This window comes from Portunus trituberculatus, chromosome 27 (genome assembly GCF_017591435.1).
Source record: "Portunus trituberculatus isolate SZX2019 chromosome 27, ASM1759143v1, whole genome shotgun sequence".
In the NCBI taxonomy this organism is placed as follows: Eukaryota; Metazoa; Arthropoda; class Malacostraca; order Decapoda; family Portunidae; genus Portunus; species Portunus trituberculatus.
Genome location: NC_059281.1, coordinates 4,836,870 through 4,853,284, shown reverse-complemented (window position 1 = coordinate 4,853,284; position 16,415 = coordinate 4,836,870). Strand labels below are relative to the sequence as shown.

The following is a 16,415-nucleotide window of genomic DNA, read 5'->3' as shown; positions in this document are numbered from 1 at the left end:
TCAAAATATGAGTCTCTCTCTCTCTCTCTCTCTCTCTCTCTCTCTCTCTCTCTCTGTGTGTGTGTGTGTGTGTGTGTGTGTGTGTGTGTGTGTGTGTTAGAGAGGTGTACACTGGCGACCAGCTGAGTGTTTTTCAGTGTGCATGAGATAAGACTACGAGTCACGTCACTCAGATGGTAATTGATTTGGTGTTTGCCCTTAGTCTTTAAGTAGCTTGGCAATATGCATGCCTCCTTAAAGTTCCACCACAGGAAGGTATACACAACAGGCTGAAAACTTAGATGAAATTAAAAAATATTGGTGGGTATTAAAATCAATGAAGCTTTTAAAGGGTCGTTAGCTTCCTTGGTCAGTCGATGGCCTAGCTCTTGCCGTGGGATTGGGAGGAGGTGCATAGGGTACATTCAATTGCCTATCGGTAGATCCAAGAGAGAGAGAGAGAGAGAGAGAGAGCAGCACCTCACAATGAAACTTCCAAATGGGTACGGATGACTTATAATTTCCTTGGGCGAGTCCCAAGTAAATGAAGGCGGAAGATAAAAGTTAGACAAGTGACAGCTGGGCATCATTTCATGAAGTAATAGCGTTCAGCACCAACCACCAAGCAGTGGAGGTGGTGGGCGGGGCTGGTGACAGGCGTAACGATACTTAGTACAATAATATACTTCCTCTGACTGCCACTTGTTTACTCCGCTGGAATTTAAAGTATTGCTCATGTATTTTGTAGATATTGTGCTACTTGGCTTTCGTTATTGTGAACTTCCTTTGTGAAGTTAATTCTTTCGCCAAACAGCGCGTAATACTTTACCTAGACAGTAGTATGCAGTCACTTCTATTCCATATTATCTTATATACATACATACATATATATATATCTATCTATCTATCTATCTATCTATCTATCTATCTATCTATCTATCTATATATATATATATATATATATATATATATATATATATATATATATATATATATATATATATATATACAATAGAACAAATTACACACATTAACCAAAATCAACTGAGAACATTAATTATCATTGCTTCATATTATACTTCGAGTATATATTATGTATGTCTTTTCCTTTTTTATCAACGTTTGAAGCTTCGTTGCGTCTCATAGCAGGTGGGTTGAACACAAGGAATGGGACTGCTAAGGAAACCAGTCACGTGACGATTTTCCCGTGAGTCAAAACAGTGTCAGTCACGTAGAAGAGTGAAAGACGGGTGGTGTGTGGTGAGGGAAATGTTGTGATTTTTTTCTTGGTTATATTGTTGGTTAATTGTCGATCAGCACATGAGTAGAAAGTGTTAAAAGGGGATGTAGCAACGTTGTAGAGAACCAGTGGCTGAAATTTATACGGTGTCGTGTTGCTGCGTGACAGGCCAAATGATTCAAATGTTCAGTGTTCAGAGACCGTGTGGGACGGTGTGAGGAACCGAGAGAGGACTGTCGCGAGGCACAGCATTAGAGACAGTTTGTTGTGCCCGTAAAGGACTTTCGGATTGTTGTGTGTGTGTGTGTGTGTGTTGAGCAAAAAGTGTTGCCTCCAAGCCACGTGTACATACAGCAGGACATCATGGCCACAGAGGAGACGTCAGTGGCCGTAGTTGGTTATTTCAAGTGGACGTTCGCCATCTTGCTGTATGTGATCACCTTCATCCCTTCCAACTACATCTACGACGAAGCCGAAGTGGTTACCGTGCAGCGCCTCTTACCGGTGAGAAAAGCTTGGTGGTGAAAGTGTGGTGAAAGCTTGGCATGGGTTTAACTTTATCGCTGTTTTGTTTTCGTAGCATTTTGTTTTGGTTTGTACAATATTCCAAAGTACTTCTTCTGTCATACTGTGCACAAACGCAATGTTTTAAAGATTTATCCTGGCTGTACACCTTAATACCACATACACTGCATACCTCGTACGTACTAGTACATTCTGCTATTCCAAAGTGAATGTAAAGCTACGTATAATTCACGCGGATGGCTGCTGGTTGTGAAAGGACTGATCTGTCCAGTGTAAAGCAAGTATCTTTTCCTGAGACAGTCATAATAGGCGTTTTCAGTAGCGCCTTGCAAAAACCGAACGGTCCTAAAAGCGTTCGCCTTTGGCGCCCCAAAGGCGAACGCTTTTCAAGATATTTTCGCTTGTGTTAGCTCTCAGTCACGTGATAGCGAACACTTACGGTGATTGGCTGTGAGACGAGTTACCAACTCTAAGTTTTAAATCAATGAATTATACTATTATGAGGAACATGAAGATATGATAAGTATTAACATGTAAAGGAAATACAGTTAGTAACTGTTTGCTGATATTGAAATTCATAACAATTCTCCTTGCAGTTTGAATTAAATGAAAACAGAGTCTTGCACTCTCAGACATCTGGGACTACGCGCTCTGGATGGACCACGGTTCACACTTAATTGTTCACGCTACTCATTTCAAAGCTTGTGACTCTGACTTGGATTTTCAGTTATGTGAGAATCTCGTATGTTACGCATTATCTAAGCACATTAATTGTAAAATATAAATATGATGGGATATTTGCACTGTTACTTGATAATGACATAAGGTTATAGCAATATTGCGGAAGATTTTGGGTATATTTTTTAATGGTGGTGTTCTGAAAACTTTGGGCGAACGAACACACAACATCATGGCCTCTTTGACAGTGCAATAATTTGAGGGGATCCACAACAAAAATGTCTCTGCCAATGTAACTACTGAATGACAAGCAGTCACTAGTGGTGTAGCGGCTTATTTGGCATATGTGTATCAATGGATACTGGGTATATTACCTGTAATACCTTATAAAGTAGGAAAATGTGACAGGGGAAGTGATACCTGGGATCTTAAGGGCTCTATTCACCTCTATTATTTGGTCTCAACACCGCCATAGGCGCTCACGTATTATAAAACAATTTAGTTAATCTTTTAAAGGTCCGTTTCACGTACAAACACGAAACTCACATATGTAGAAGGCTTGGTGACCTTGTCGTAAAGATAAAATAATTGAGCCGCAAGCGTCTAGTTTGGCCGTCAGTTTCTAAGTCCAGCGAGCTCAGCACCATTCAAGAGTAAACACTGAAATGATTTTCAATTGTTTATAACAGATTTGTGGGTATAAACAGGGATTTGTGGGTAGCGGCATATAAGGATTTCATGGTGTATCTATAGAGCTAATCCCTCCAATCACGTGCTGCCATTCGAGAGGCATAAGGTTATAATTTTTTAGGTTCCTTGTTAGCACTAGGTTAACACCCTAACAGGGGGTTCACTTGGGGCTGCGCCTCCCCTCCGTATACTATAGCTTAGGTTAGGTTATGATAGGTTAATGCCTTAGCGTGGTTGGGGGAGGATCCAGGGGAGACGCAGCCCCCACAATTAGGTTAGGTTAGCTTAAATTAGGTTAATGTCCTAGCGGAGGGGTCCACGGGGGGCTAAGTACATTAGGTTAGTTTAATGCCCTAGTAGGCGGGGTCCAGTTAGGTTATATTAGAAATTAGGTTATGTTAGGTTAGATTAGGTTATACTTGGTTAGATTAGGTTGAAAAAACTTGAAATACTATTTAAAATTTCCGTATTTTTTTTTTTTTTTTTAATGCTCATATTGCGTATTTTTCCCCACCAAAACCCCCGATTCCCCACAGGCCCCCAAGCTTGTTTGGGGGGGATGGAGGGGCAGGGAGGGACAGACTTGTTATAAAGAATTACCAAAAGTTTTTTTTACACTTAACAGATTTATCTGTGACGTCTGTGACAAGATGTTTTTGAACAAGGCAGACGCAGATCTGTGCTACAAAAATAATTTGGACATGTGCATCCAGCCTCTGTCGCATGTACCAGGGCCGTCAGAAAATATTCCCTGCAAAAATTAAATGTGTAATGTTTTATTTGAGCCTTGCCTTCAATTATCCCATTCCCTTAATAATATCTTAATATTACGGTGGAATGAGGCTATACGTCTCAGCTTAGCGTGATCCTGCGGGCAGCGGGCTGCGACTAAAGAGTACAATAGTTTTTCCGTCGGGCGACGACGGACATTCGTCTGGCAGTGTTACTATCGTTTTCAGTAGATGCGTTCGCTCCAAAAGCGAACACTTATGGACCGTTCGCCTTTTGCAAAGTGCTACTGAAAACGCCTTTAGCTGTACGTCTCAGCTTGGCGTGATCCTGCGACTAAATAGTATAATAGTTTTTCCGGCGAGCGACGAGGGAGATTCGTCTGGCAGTGTTACTATCGTTTTCAGTAGCAGCGTTCGCGTGTAAAAGCGAACGCTTCTGGACCGCTCGCCTTTTGCAAAGTGCCACTGAAAACGCCTAATGTAAGGGAAATGGTAAAAATTTACAAGAAGCCCTTCCTTACGCCAAACATGACCGTATGTCTCCGTAGACCTTTTTTTGGAAATGCGAAATATGGTCTGTCTCTGTTTCCCTGCTTAACTAGACCAAAACAAATCTAAGATGATATAATAAAAAACCTAACCTAACCTAACCTAAATATACTGTAACTATGTTTCTGGCACGATGTGTTGATTTTTACAAGCATCAATTAGTCAATAATAGCCGTTCGAGCGAAAAAAAAAGAAAAAAAACGATCATAAACGTGAAGTACTGACATGTTGTCATTTCATGAGTTATAGACAAGGATCGATTGTAATCATTAATCCTTATCCCTATTCTGCCCACCTATGTAATGCAAGAGCTAACCCTTTCTCTGGGAAACTCTTGGAAGTTCCTACCTGTTCTTGTATTTCGATTTTCCTATGACCTGAACTCAGTTAAGAGCTAGGTTTCAAAACGTTTATACCAGTCTTTTGGCCAGCTGTCACAAACGTATGCTTTGGGACTGACATCTAAGTTAACCATTTTTTGTGTAGTCGTTTTAGTTGCCCTTGGCAGGATTTTCCTTCTTACATAAAAGTAAAAAAAAAAAAAAAAAAAAAAAAATGATCGTTGACGAAAGCTAGGCTATAATTTTCTTGTTATTGGCATAGGGAAATGTAAGAACACTGATGCTCTCAGATCAAAGAGGTTTCGAAAACATTCCTTTTTTATTGCCCAAGACTGAGATTATTAACCTGCCAACCGAGAGATGGTACATGATAGTTCTGACGAGGTTACAACCCACGAGTATTGCTTTATAATGCACCATAGAAATTAGCAAGGAGAGGAAAGGAAGCAGGCAGACAAACATGCTCTTGAACCTCCGTTGTTATTCAAGGATCGTTATGAAACACTGAAGTTATCGTGCATACATATAGTCTCTTTCCTGTGACTGAAATTGTAAGTCATTAGAATTTCCGACTGAATATCGGTGCCTAGCGACTGGGAAAACCAGTCACAAAACAAGACCGATATGTTGATCTTGTTCAGTAGATTTGTGACTTTGTTTACGATGTGAAGTCATGGAGAAAGGTTGGAAAATGTGGGGTCCAGATGTAAAGAAAATGGAGTTGGTGAGGGAAAAAGAGCACATCTGGGACGCTAAAAGTTAATTCTACAGCAGAAAAAGCTTACGCAAATAGGTGTTCGATCGCTGCAACTATCCGATGACTGCTTTCGTATCTGTTGTTGGAGGTGAGGATTCAGGATTGAATACTTATGATGATTTAATTTGATTGCATTCATCACCGTCACCTGAGGAAGACATTTTGTTGGGTAGCTGCTTGCTTACGCTCACTTCCTGCCAACCAGCAGATACTTTCCAGTCGCTATGTGTGAACGTGTTCCAATTAGAAGGGCTCTTTCGATATACTTCTAGTTAATTGCAATTTCAGTTGCATATTGACACGTGTGAATCTGCCTTACGAGTACATGTGAAGTGAAGGAGGTGTGCGTGGATGGTTATTTTATTTTTGTCGTTGTTGGTAGTCATTGGATGTGTTTGTTATATTCTGTTACTTTGTTTATTTATATTTGTGGTGTTCTTAGTATCGTTGTTTTCTTTTGGTAAAAAGTTCCATGTATACTTTTTTTTTTCTTGTGACAAGAACTTGCATCTGGCTTGTTGCTGGTATTTGGTGGTGATGGTGATGGGGATATGTTGGTGGTGTTTGGTGGTGTTGCTGGTGTTTGGTGATGTTGATATTATTTGGTGTTTGGTGTTTGTTACATAATTGTGACGTTTGGGTAGTATCCGTTAATGTTAACCAGGTTCGAACGAACTCGTTACCAAAAATTAAAAACAATTTATTAAATACCAATAATAATGATTGTACAAAACATTAGCTGGGCAAATAACAAGACCAAAACAAATGAATGAAAACTGCATTGTTAAAGGGGAAAAAATCCATAACACAATCCTCTGTAATAGCATATCCTGGGAAATGGATAATAACTGGTTTTGCAGACGTAGTACCATTGGGAAAGTGATGGTGGTCGTGACTGAATGAAATACATCATCCCAACAATTGTCAGCGGGGAATCAGTAGATGAGTCTTGTGTTGCTTCTTAGTGTTCCTACAGCCTCAATAGGATCTCATTGTATCTAGTACCTCTGTAAGTGGATGACATCGCATTGACGACTTTGGCAGACTTTTCTTTCAGATCAGATGGGCACACATTTGAGATACTAGACTGGCAGTCTACCAGCATGACAGGCAGCAGTGCTGTAATATAAAGTAATGGTGAGAAGGATCTTGAATAATTCGACACACCGAGTCCAGGATATTGACTGATAAAGTGGAAAAGATTTCTGTTTCATGCATGGAAAGATGAAACGATAAATTAATAGTTTCGGTATAGTTTCGTGACAAATTAAGCTGAAATTGTGGTGTTATGAAGAATGGGAGATGTAATGAAAGATAATAGAATATTTTCAAGTGACAGACACTGGTACAAGAAAAGGAGACTTACCGACGACTTGTCCTAGTTCTCCTTGCCGGCAAGGACCACAGTCCATACCATCTTGAGTAAAGCATTCGTAAACTCGAGTTGCAAGCTGATCGTCTGACACTTTAGCAAGAAGTTCTGATAGAGGTTTTTTTACGAGAGGGAGATCTCTAAGTTGAGCTGTAGACATATTATTTTCACAAGCTGGTTTTGCCATGACGTCCACAACCATGGCTGCCACCATCGCCAGGAACACGAGACGAGTCCTGCGGAGAAGGAAACCACGTCACACACACACACACACACACACACACACACACACACACACACACACACACACACACACCTGGTCTCAGGCCTATCCGAAGATCGGAAATAATGAGCTCTGAGCTCGTTCCGTAGGGTAACGTCTGGCTGTCTCGTCAGAGACTGCAGCAGATCAAACAGTGAATTACACACACACACACACACACCGCGTAGTGTAGTGGTTAGCACGCTCAACTCACAATCGAGAGGGCCGGGTTCGAGTCCCGGCGCGGCGAGGCAAATGGGCAAACCTCTTAATGTGTAGCCTCTGTTCACCTAGCAGTAAACAGGTACGGGATGTAACTCGAGGGGACGTGGCCTCGCTTTCCCGGTGTGTGGAGTGTGTTGTGGTCTCAGTCCTACCCGAAGATCGGTCTATGAGCTCTGAGCTCGTTCCGCAATGGGGAAGACCGGCTGGGTGACCAGCAGGCGACCGTGGTGAATTACACACACACACACACACACACACACACACACACACACACACTATACCTCTCATGAGAGAGACAGAGAGAGAGAGAGAGAGAGAGAGAGATGGGAATTCTTGTACTCACATGGCTGTTGAATGTGCAGTGAATGATGAGAGGAAGACTTGTGTGCCGTCTGTAAGGAAGCGAGCCGTTTATATGCTGCGGCCAGCCAACCTTGAAGGAGATGGAGGGGAAGGGAGGCAGGAGCGAGTTTGCAAATACCACCTTTAAATTTTTAACCAATTTCATTCTTTTAGTTATTATTGTTAATGTTATTATCATCATCTTAATGTTATCATAGGCACTGTTTATATGTTTTATTATAATTATTTTTTTACATGTGTCTTTAACACCATTCATATTTCACGGAGAAAAGTAGGCGGCGGCCTCTGATGTGTTGTATGATGTAAGCAAACTCCACCGCTAACCCTCCCAACGTACCATGTCCAAAAAATGAAAATAACATTAATTGTATATCAACACACACACACACACACACACACACACACACACACACACACACACACACAGTGTCGTCCTTTGTCGCAGCCCTTCTTCGTTTCCATGCGACCCGTATCGCTTTGTGACGCTTGTCAGATCGCCCACTCCTTGGTTGTGTTACTTCTTGTTGTGTTGTTGTGGCAGTTGTTTGTTGTACTGTGCTGTGGATGTGGTGCATTTTTTTTTTGTATGCAGTGGTGCATCGCTGCAAGTCTGTGATGACTCAGACAACATCTACGTGTAGCAAATACTTGTCTGATGGTGTTGAAACTAATATTCTACTCTTTTTGTGTGCGCACGCTCGCATATTTACTTATTAATTTATTGTGTATGGGTGTTCGCGTGTCTACAGGCGTATGACTACGTGGTGGTGGGTGGCGGCAGTGCTGGGAGTGTGGTAGCGGCGCGACTCAGCGAAGAGGCTAACGTGACGGTGGCACTGCTAGAGGCGGGAGGCCATGAGAGTCAGCTGTCGCAGGTGCCGGGCCTGGCGATGGACCTACAGCTCTCCGAGATGGACTGGCAGTACCGCGCCCATCCCTCCACCACCTCGTGCCTTGGCATGATAGACAACAGGTCAGTTCAGGACGTCATTTGTCGCTATTTGGTTTACTATTTTCTCCCCGCCTCGGCACACCTCTGCATAACCTCCTTTCACCGTGAACTACAGATGCAACCTCCCCAGGGGACGTGCTGTGGGCGGCAGCAGCAGCATTAACTATATGTTATATGTTCGGGGGAACAAACTGGACTACGACCACTGGGAGGCTTTGGGCAATCCTGGTTGGGGATTTGTTGATGTTCTGCCCTTCTTCAGGAAGTCCGAGGGCAACAAGGACTCCACTGTTGACGTTAGTAAGTTTTTTTTTTTTTTTGTCCCTTTGTGTGGAAAACTAAAATATATGGACTGGTGTGTAATGATCGTGTCTGGGCATCTGGAGACCTTTTTTGCAGCTTTTCATGGGACGAAAGGACCACTGACAGTGGAGGCCGCTCCTTGGACTACTCGTCTGGCACATGCCTTCCTTCAGGCTGGCATGGAGCTGGGATATCCTGTGCTGGATGTCAATGCAGCCTCCCAGGAGGGTTTTATGATGCCGCATGGATTTCTGCGTCGAGGAAGCCGCTGCTCCAATGCCAAAGCTTTCCTTAGACCTGCGTCGAGGCGCAACAACTTGCACGTGGCCCTCAATACACTTGTCAAAAAGGTATTGCTTCAGCAGTGTTAAATCCCGCAAAAGCTCTAGTTTGTTGAGCCTCACAGTGTCATCTACTGACTTGTGAATCATCCAGTTAAGTCCACAACGCTGCCACAGGTGGTCATCTACCCGTCCACAAGGAGGGCCCTCGGCGTGGAGATTGATGGGGGGCAGGTGGTGGCGGCGCGGCGGGAGGTAGTGCTGTGTGCCGGAGCCATCAATACGCCGCAGCTTCTCATGCTGTCGGGCATCGGACCCGCCGCCCACCTGAGGAGCCTCAACATCACCGTGGTGAAGGACCTGCCTGTTGGACGGAACTTGCAGGTGTGTGCAAGGAAGAGAAGGGGTATCACACCCGGTGCGGGGCGGGGACTACATTATCAGGAAGTTTTTTTTTTTTTTTTTTTCTTTCCTAGGATGGCTGAAAGAAAGGGCAAATTAATGTTTAAGGCACAAAGTGAGACGATTGAATTCCCGAAGATGCACATGGTTATAGTTGTACTAATAGCATTTCTTATGGGGTATATACCAGATACTGGCATGCAGATTTATTTTGAATTTGTTCTGTAACGTAGTACGCTCTTTAAACTTGAATCAATATTGAGTCACGGGGATCAGTGAGACAGTGATAGGATCGTATCGATAAATGGTTAGAGATTAAAAGGGGGTTGATAAATGTCATACGTTTTGTTGGAAATTGGTGATTGGTGAATGAAAGTCAGTTTTGAAGTACCATATAGAAGTGGAGGCCAGTTGCCATGGTTATTGGCAACTGGCAAGGTGATACTCGGTGAGGAATGGTCAGCTGCAAGGGAAAGGGGCTGTAAGTGGTCCGCACAGGATTCTACTTTATTTGTGGTAGAATTACCATGTGATGCGATCAATGATATCCTTCCGGTGATGCTTACGGGACAAAGTGATGATCTGTAATATTTGGAGCTTGATAAACATTTATCCGTGATGTTTTTGGGTAGAGGTGAACACTTTTCCGTCATGTTTGGGACTGATGGACGATTTGCCATGGTGTTTTGGAATCGCTGAACAATTTCAACGAAGATATCCTTCCATTTAGTGTGGGGAATCTGTTGTAAGGTGTCTTGTGATTTGTGATTTCCTGCTGCGACCAGTCACAGAAACGCTGAGAAATTGACCTGAAAGGGATAAGTCTTTAGCCATAAGAGATCTTCCCCTGACGGAAAGGATAAGACCAAGCGACACAAGAAAAAGGAAGGTACAAGAAGCTATCAGGCCTAAACGTGGTAGTCAATGTCTGAAACGCGCCTATCTATTTCCTCCATCTCTCTCTCTCTCTCTCTCTCTCTCTCTCTCTCTCTCTCTCTCTCTCTCTCTCTCTCTCTCTCTCTCTCTCTCTCTCTTCTGTTATACTTGAACCCACTGCATCTTACCCTATCCTGATTATTGATCCTGAGAAGTGTCACCCTTATCCCCTACACCACTTGAAGATCACTGTCGGGAGAACTGTTCCTTAGACGTTTGGAACGATGTTTAGATAGCAAAGTTACTTTGAGGGTTGTACTCCCGGTCACTTCAAACTGTGATTCTTGTTAATCTTGGCACTGTCTTCTAAATCCGCGTGGACTAGTAATAAGATTAAATCGTCTCTATCTTAACGTGACTGATGACGGACGCTGCTTCGTCCAAAAACGTCTCTAGGGAAAGAATAACCTATTCAAAAGGGATGTTCTGATTAAGTAACGCAATCTCCTCGGAATAAGTCTTGAGTATATACAAATGTTCCTTGTACAGAATTGAAAAGGAATGGGGGACCGTACCTCCTTCCATTTATCCTTGTGAAAGTGTGTGTGTGTGTGTGTGTGTGTGTGTGTGTGTGTGGAGAGAGCGCTGAGCACGTGGAAAATACCCACCTTCAGCACAACTCATGTAAGCGTAACCTTGAAAGTGTTATATAAGAATGAGTCATTGTTTTTCTTTGTTTCTATTTTGCAATATAAATATCCAAGTACGCGTATTATCGTTCTCGTGTGCAGTTTGTCTCGTGTGCACCTGCGATGCCTCGGTTCCGCTGATTTATTAAACGGTAGTCTTGCATTCTGAAAAAAAAACTTTTCCATTATTATTCTTTGGTATCGCTTGCATTATATTTCTCACGCACTTATTGTTTCGCGTTTTATCAAACACAGCGGGATGTGTCCCGGCGTGCCAGCTCACGGTTACCCACCTGTCTGGAACACTACACGTGTGTATTGGATGGTAAGGACTAAGGATCTTGTACCAATGTAACTTTCTACCATAATAAATTCTCTGAACGGCACTTATCAGGCTCTCGTTCATCTTACAAGATTGGTGTCGGTGCTCGGGTTTATATTTATGAAGATGTTGAACTCCATAAGCTGTGCCGGAGACAAAGAAGGGAAATGAAACTCACGTGTGGACTACTGCTCACACCCTCCTAAGTATCAATTTGCTCATCCGCTGGTGAGGAAGACTCACCCGAGCGGAGCATGACACAGCATCGTAAATCTGTAAAATGGCTCGTATTGCAGTATCTTACGTGTGTTCCAGGAATGACAGTCATCCTTTCCTTCACATACAACTCTGCGAAGCAAACTGTCAGTGTACCACATCGATGTGCCTCACCTCTTACTATAAAGGCTCCTCATCGATGTTATGACGGACACACTAGTAGACAACTCTAACACACACTGCTCTCCTTCAGCACACAAGAGATATTCCCTGCCTTACACAACACTATACTTGACATTGAGGAGCAGCTGATAGCGAGGCGCTGGGCTCTGGGGCGAGGAGGTAAACTTAGGATTCCACCAAACTGTTGTGAGATGGTTTTTTTTTTTTTTTTTTCCCACTTGGTGTTGGTTCCTCAGGGCCAAGGCAAGGCGAGCAGGTAGAGTGATAAATAAATACGAGGTCACCGCCTGTATGAGAAACACCAAAAGTTTTCCTTCTCTTTATTGTCAAACCGATCCAGTTTCATACCAGTCTTTTTCCTTATACTGCATATGCATCCACATTTGCTCCATATAGGGAGCGTCCACCCACCCACCCACCCACATGTACCCACACCCATGCCTCCAACCCCTGCTCCCCTCGTACTAACCTCACTCTTGTCACGGCTCTATCTGATCACCTGCCAGACCTGCCGGGCCTTCCCAGAGATAGTCGAGTTTATAAAGTCTGATGCCAGAGGAGGGTCTTCGCACAACACGCATTCAGTTAAGTTGGTCAGGGAGGATAGTAGTTCGTTTCTCCATAATGGAAGCTTTTGAAACCTGAAATGGATGTGAACTTGGACGCTCGCCAACCGCCAAGTAACAGGAAAGGACGCTACCACTAAGTTAGTGATCAGTGTATACATTTATGGTCTGGCGCGGGTGTACTAACCTGCTGTGCTGGCCGAGATTCATTCCCTGTACAGACATTGAACTTCGAGATTTTGTCTTCCCATCAAGACGTAACGTGTGTGTGTGTGTGTGTGTGTGTGTAATTCACCTCGGTCTCCTGCTGGTTACCTAGCCAGTCTTCCCCATTACGGAGCGAGCTTAGAGCTCATAGACCGATCTTCGGGTAGGACTGAAACCACAAGACACTCCACACACCGGGAAAGCGAGGCCACAACCCCTCGAGTTACATCCCGTACCTATTTACTGCTAGGTGAACAGGGGCTACACATTAAGAGGCTTGCCCATTTGCCTCACCTCTTACCGGGACTCGAACCCGGGCCTCTCGATTGTGAATCGAGCGTGCTAACCACTACACTACGCTGTGTGTGTGAGTAAACGCGGGAGTTGTCAGTTTGCCGCTGTAGTGTAGCTAGTAGTGCTGATCATAGCTACATGTAGCAGCTCTTGTATATACTAGATCCACAAAATAAAATATCTGCGTTACGTCCTCAAAAACGGTGACTGGCGGTGGCAAGCCCAGGTTTAGGTGGTGGTGGTGGTGGTGGTGGTGGTGAAGAACTTACCCAATACCCGGACCTTGATGCCGCAGCACACCGCCTTCCCTGCAACCTGTCCCATCCATGCTCGCTCCTGTCCTTCCTGGTGCAGTATGTAAAAATAGCCGGCGTGTAATTTTGTCGTCAAGCGGAGAAGGGAAGATCGTTTTGCTGCGGGGGAAGGATGACATACGCTCCCTGTTTCCTCATGTTATGAAACGTGCAGTCATAGTCATAGTCGTAGTTGTAGTGCCGCCCCTCTTTAGCTATCACAGTGTAGGCTAGTTTGGCATTAATGAAACACCTCTCTTTAGGTCCTCCTCCTCCTCCTCCTCCTCCTGCATTGCATTACGTAGTTAGTGTTTTCACTTGTTTTCCTTCTTCGTGTGAATGTGTGTGTTTTTCCCTTTTCATACATAATTTAAGATTTTCCGCGTATGGCCGTCCGTCTCTCTCTCTCTCTCTCTCTCTCTCTCTCTCTCTCTCTCTCTCTCTCTCTCTCTCTCTCTCGTTCAGTTTGCACCAGTTTGCACCAGCATTAGTTGAAAGGAGGAGGCGCAAACAATGCACTAAGCGGCACCACCAACAGTCGCTAGGGAAACCCAAGTGGCCAAAATTGTCTGGTAATGTTTCCTCACGTTTGATGTTGCGTAATGACAGGCCTGTGTACTTTAAGGAGACAGCAAAACAGCCTCGGGACTTAAATCTTACCTCCGTATTTTTTTCTGAATCTTTATCAGATCTTTACTTTTTGTTTTTATTTATCTTGTCTTTTACCATGTTCTTAATCTCTTCAGTAGCAGGACAGTGATATGAAAAGCCACAGAATGTACCCACTTTCATGCATACGACTAAAACCTACCTAACTTAATAGAAGCCGTTTTAGCTAAAGATGAGACATGATGCTTCAAGTTTACAATATAAGAATAGGACACCATAAGGATGTTCAGTGTAGAAGAGGGGGACAATCGAATATCAATGAAGAAGAGAGGTATCTGGAAGGTTATGCCGAGTTAACGTGTGTGTGTGTGTGTGTGTGTGTGTGTGTGTATGTGTGCGTGCGTGTATGCGTAATTCACATCTACTGGTAACCCAGCCAGACTTCCCCATTTAGGGAGCGAGCTCAGAGCTCATAGACCGATTTTCGGGTAGGACAGAGACCACAACACTCCATACACCGGGAATGCGAGACCACAACCCCCCCCGAGTTACATCCCATACCTACTTGTTAGGTGAACAGTGGCTACACATTACTTGCCCATTTGCCTCGCCGCGCCAGGGACTCGAACCCTGGCCTTTTCGGTTGTGAGCCGAGTGTGCTGACTACTACACAACGCTGTGTGTGTGTGTGTGTGTCTATTTACCTAGTTGTATTGTACAGGATTCGAGCGGGGCTCAATGTCCCGTCTCCATATCTCTATTTATCTAGTTTTTCTTTAAAGTTATGCACACTATGTGCTGTAACAATTCCATTATCCAATGCATTCCATTTTTCAACTGTTCTGTGTGGAAAACTGTATTTTCCAATATCCTTCACACAATCCTGATCTTTTCATGTCCTCTTGTCCTTCCATCTTCTTCTGTCACCAGCACCAGGTCTTCTTTGTCTATCTTTTCAATATCATTTACTATCTTACACATTGTTATTAGGTCCCTCCGTTCTCTTCTATATTGTAAGGTTGGCAGTCCCATTTCCTTCAGTCGTTCTTCATATGTGAGGTCCTTTAATTCCGGCACCATCTTAGTAGCAATCTTCTGTATCCTTTCCGATTTTCTTGTATCCTTTTCAGAGCTCGGAGACCATACCACTGCTGCATATTCCAGGCTTGGGCGTATCATGCTTGTGATGATTTTTTTCATCATATCTTTATCCATGTAATGAAATGCCACTCTTATATTAGTCAACATCTTATATGATAGTCCAAATATCTTGCTTATGTGTTTATCAGGGCTCAGATTTTCTTGTATGATCACTCCAAGATCTTTTTCCTCTTTAGTCTTCATTATTTGCTCCTCCCCCCATCAAATAGTTCTCTTACTCTTTCCTAGTTCCATTATGTGGCATTTCTTGGCATTAAACTCCAATTTCCACTTCTTGCTCCATTCATAGATCTTGTTTAAATCTTCCTGCAACAGCAGACAGTCCTCTCTGGTTTTGATAACTCTTAGCAACTTTGCATCATCAGCGAATAAATTTATATAACTGTTTATCCCAATGTGAATGTCGTTTACATAAACTTGAAACATAATGGGGCTAACACTGACCTTTGTGGCACTCCACTAGTTATTTTACCCCAAGATGAGTATGTATCTCTGATCACAGTTCTCATTTCCTATCCTTCAAATAATCTCTTGTCCATTCGAGCAAGGTTCCACGCAGTCCTCCTATGTTCTCTAGTTTCCAAAGAAGTCTTCCGTGCGGGACTTTATCAAAAGCCTTTTTAATGTCCAGGTATACTGTGTCTACCCATCCATCTCTGTTTTCAAGTCCTGCAATAACTCTCGAGTAGAAGCTTAATAAGTTTGATACACATGACCGCCCTGTCCTGAACCCAAATTGTCTGTTCGATATGACTTGCTCCTCTTCTAGAAATTTAACCCATTTTTCTTTGATAATTATTTCACATAACTTCCCTACGACACTTGTAAGAGACATTGGTCTGTAGTTTAGTGGTTCAGTTGGCTTTCCACCTTTAAATATCAGTATTACTTTGGCTCTCTTCCACTCTAGTGGAACTTTCCCTTTATTTATTGAACTTTTAATTATTCCCAAATTGGATCCAGTAATTGCTTTTTACATTCTTTTAACACCCAGCCTGATACACCATCTGTCCCCATTCCTTTTCTGACTTCCAACTTATCCAGTAATCTTCCATTGTCCTATTTATGCACTGCAATCTCCTGTAATCCTTGGCAATCCAAAATCATCATCTGCATTGAATATCGTTTTGAAGCTCTCATTCATTATTTCACACATTTCCTTCTCTGTTTGGTGTGTGTGTGTGTGTGTGTGTGTGTGTGTGTGTGTGTGTGTGTGTGTGTGTGTGTGTGTGTGTTTACCTAGTTGTATTTTACCTAATTGTAGTTTTACAGGGCCTGGGCTTTACGCTCGTGTGGCCCTGTCTCCATATCTACACTTATCCAAATTTTCTTTAAAGCTATGCACACTC

General features: G+C 43.2%; 2 protein-coding genes across 5 annotated transcripts in view; one reads left to right on the top strand and one right to left on the bottom strand.

Annotated features, from left to right (window-relative positions):
* The first annotated feature begins 1,223 nt into the window (after positions 1–1,223).
* LOC123509690 (glucose dehydrogenase [FAD, quinone]-like) overlaps positions 1,224–16,415 on the top strand; it is a 37,123-nt gene continuing 21,931 nt past the window's right edge. The window contains exons 1-6 of one of the 3 annotated variants that reach the window (XM_045264174.1): positions 1,224–1,239; positions 1,388–1,723; positions 8,462–8,685; positions 8,780–8,964; positions 9,064–9,317; positions 9,426–9,632. In XM_045264174.1, coding sequence (XP_045120109.1) covers positions 1,583–1,723; positions 8,462–8,685; positions 8,780–8,964; positions 9,064–9,317; positions 9,426–9,632 — 1,011 coding nt within the window. In that variant the 5' untranslated portion in view covers positions 1,224–1,239; positions 1,388–1,582. Of the gene's footprint in view, positions 1,240–1,387; positions 1,724–7,930; positions 8,221–8,461; positions 8,686–8,779; positions 8,965–9,063; positions 9,318–9,425; positions 9,633–16,415 lie in introns of those variants that run through there. The other 2 variants (XM_045264173.1, XM_045264172.1) reach the window with 2 other exon arrangements.
* On the bottom strand, positions 6,175–7,775 carry LOC123509694. Of its 2 annotated transcripts, none has more exons than XR_006676263.1 (3): positions 7,586–7,600; positions 6,857–7,178; positions 6,175–6,609 (listed from the first exon to the last, which is right to left on the bottom strand). XR_006676263.1 is itself a non-coding variant. In XM_045264179.1 (3 exons), coding segments are annotated over exons 1-3 (393 nt in total). In that variant the 5' UTR covers positions 7,695–7,775; the 3' UTR covers positions 6,175–6,460. The 2 variants fall into 2 exon arrangements, 1 of the variants encoding a protein (XP_045120114.1); XM_045264179.1 differs by lacking the exon at positions 7,586–7,600 and adding an exon at positions 7,693–7,775 and having other exon boundaries at positions 6,857–7,098.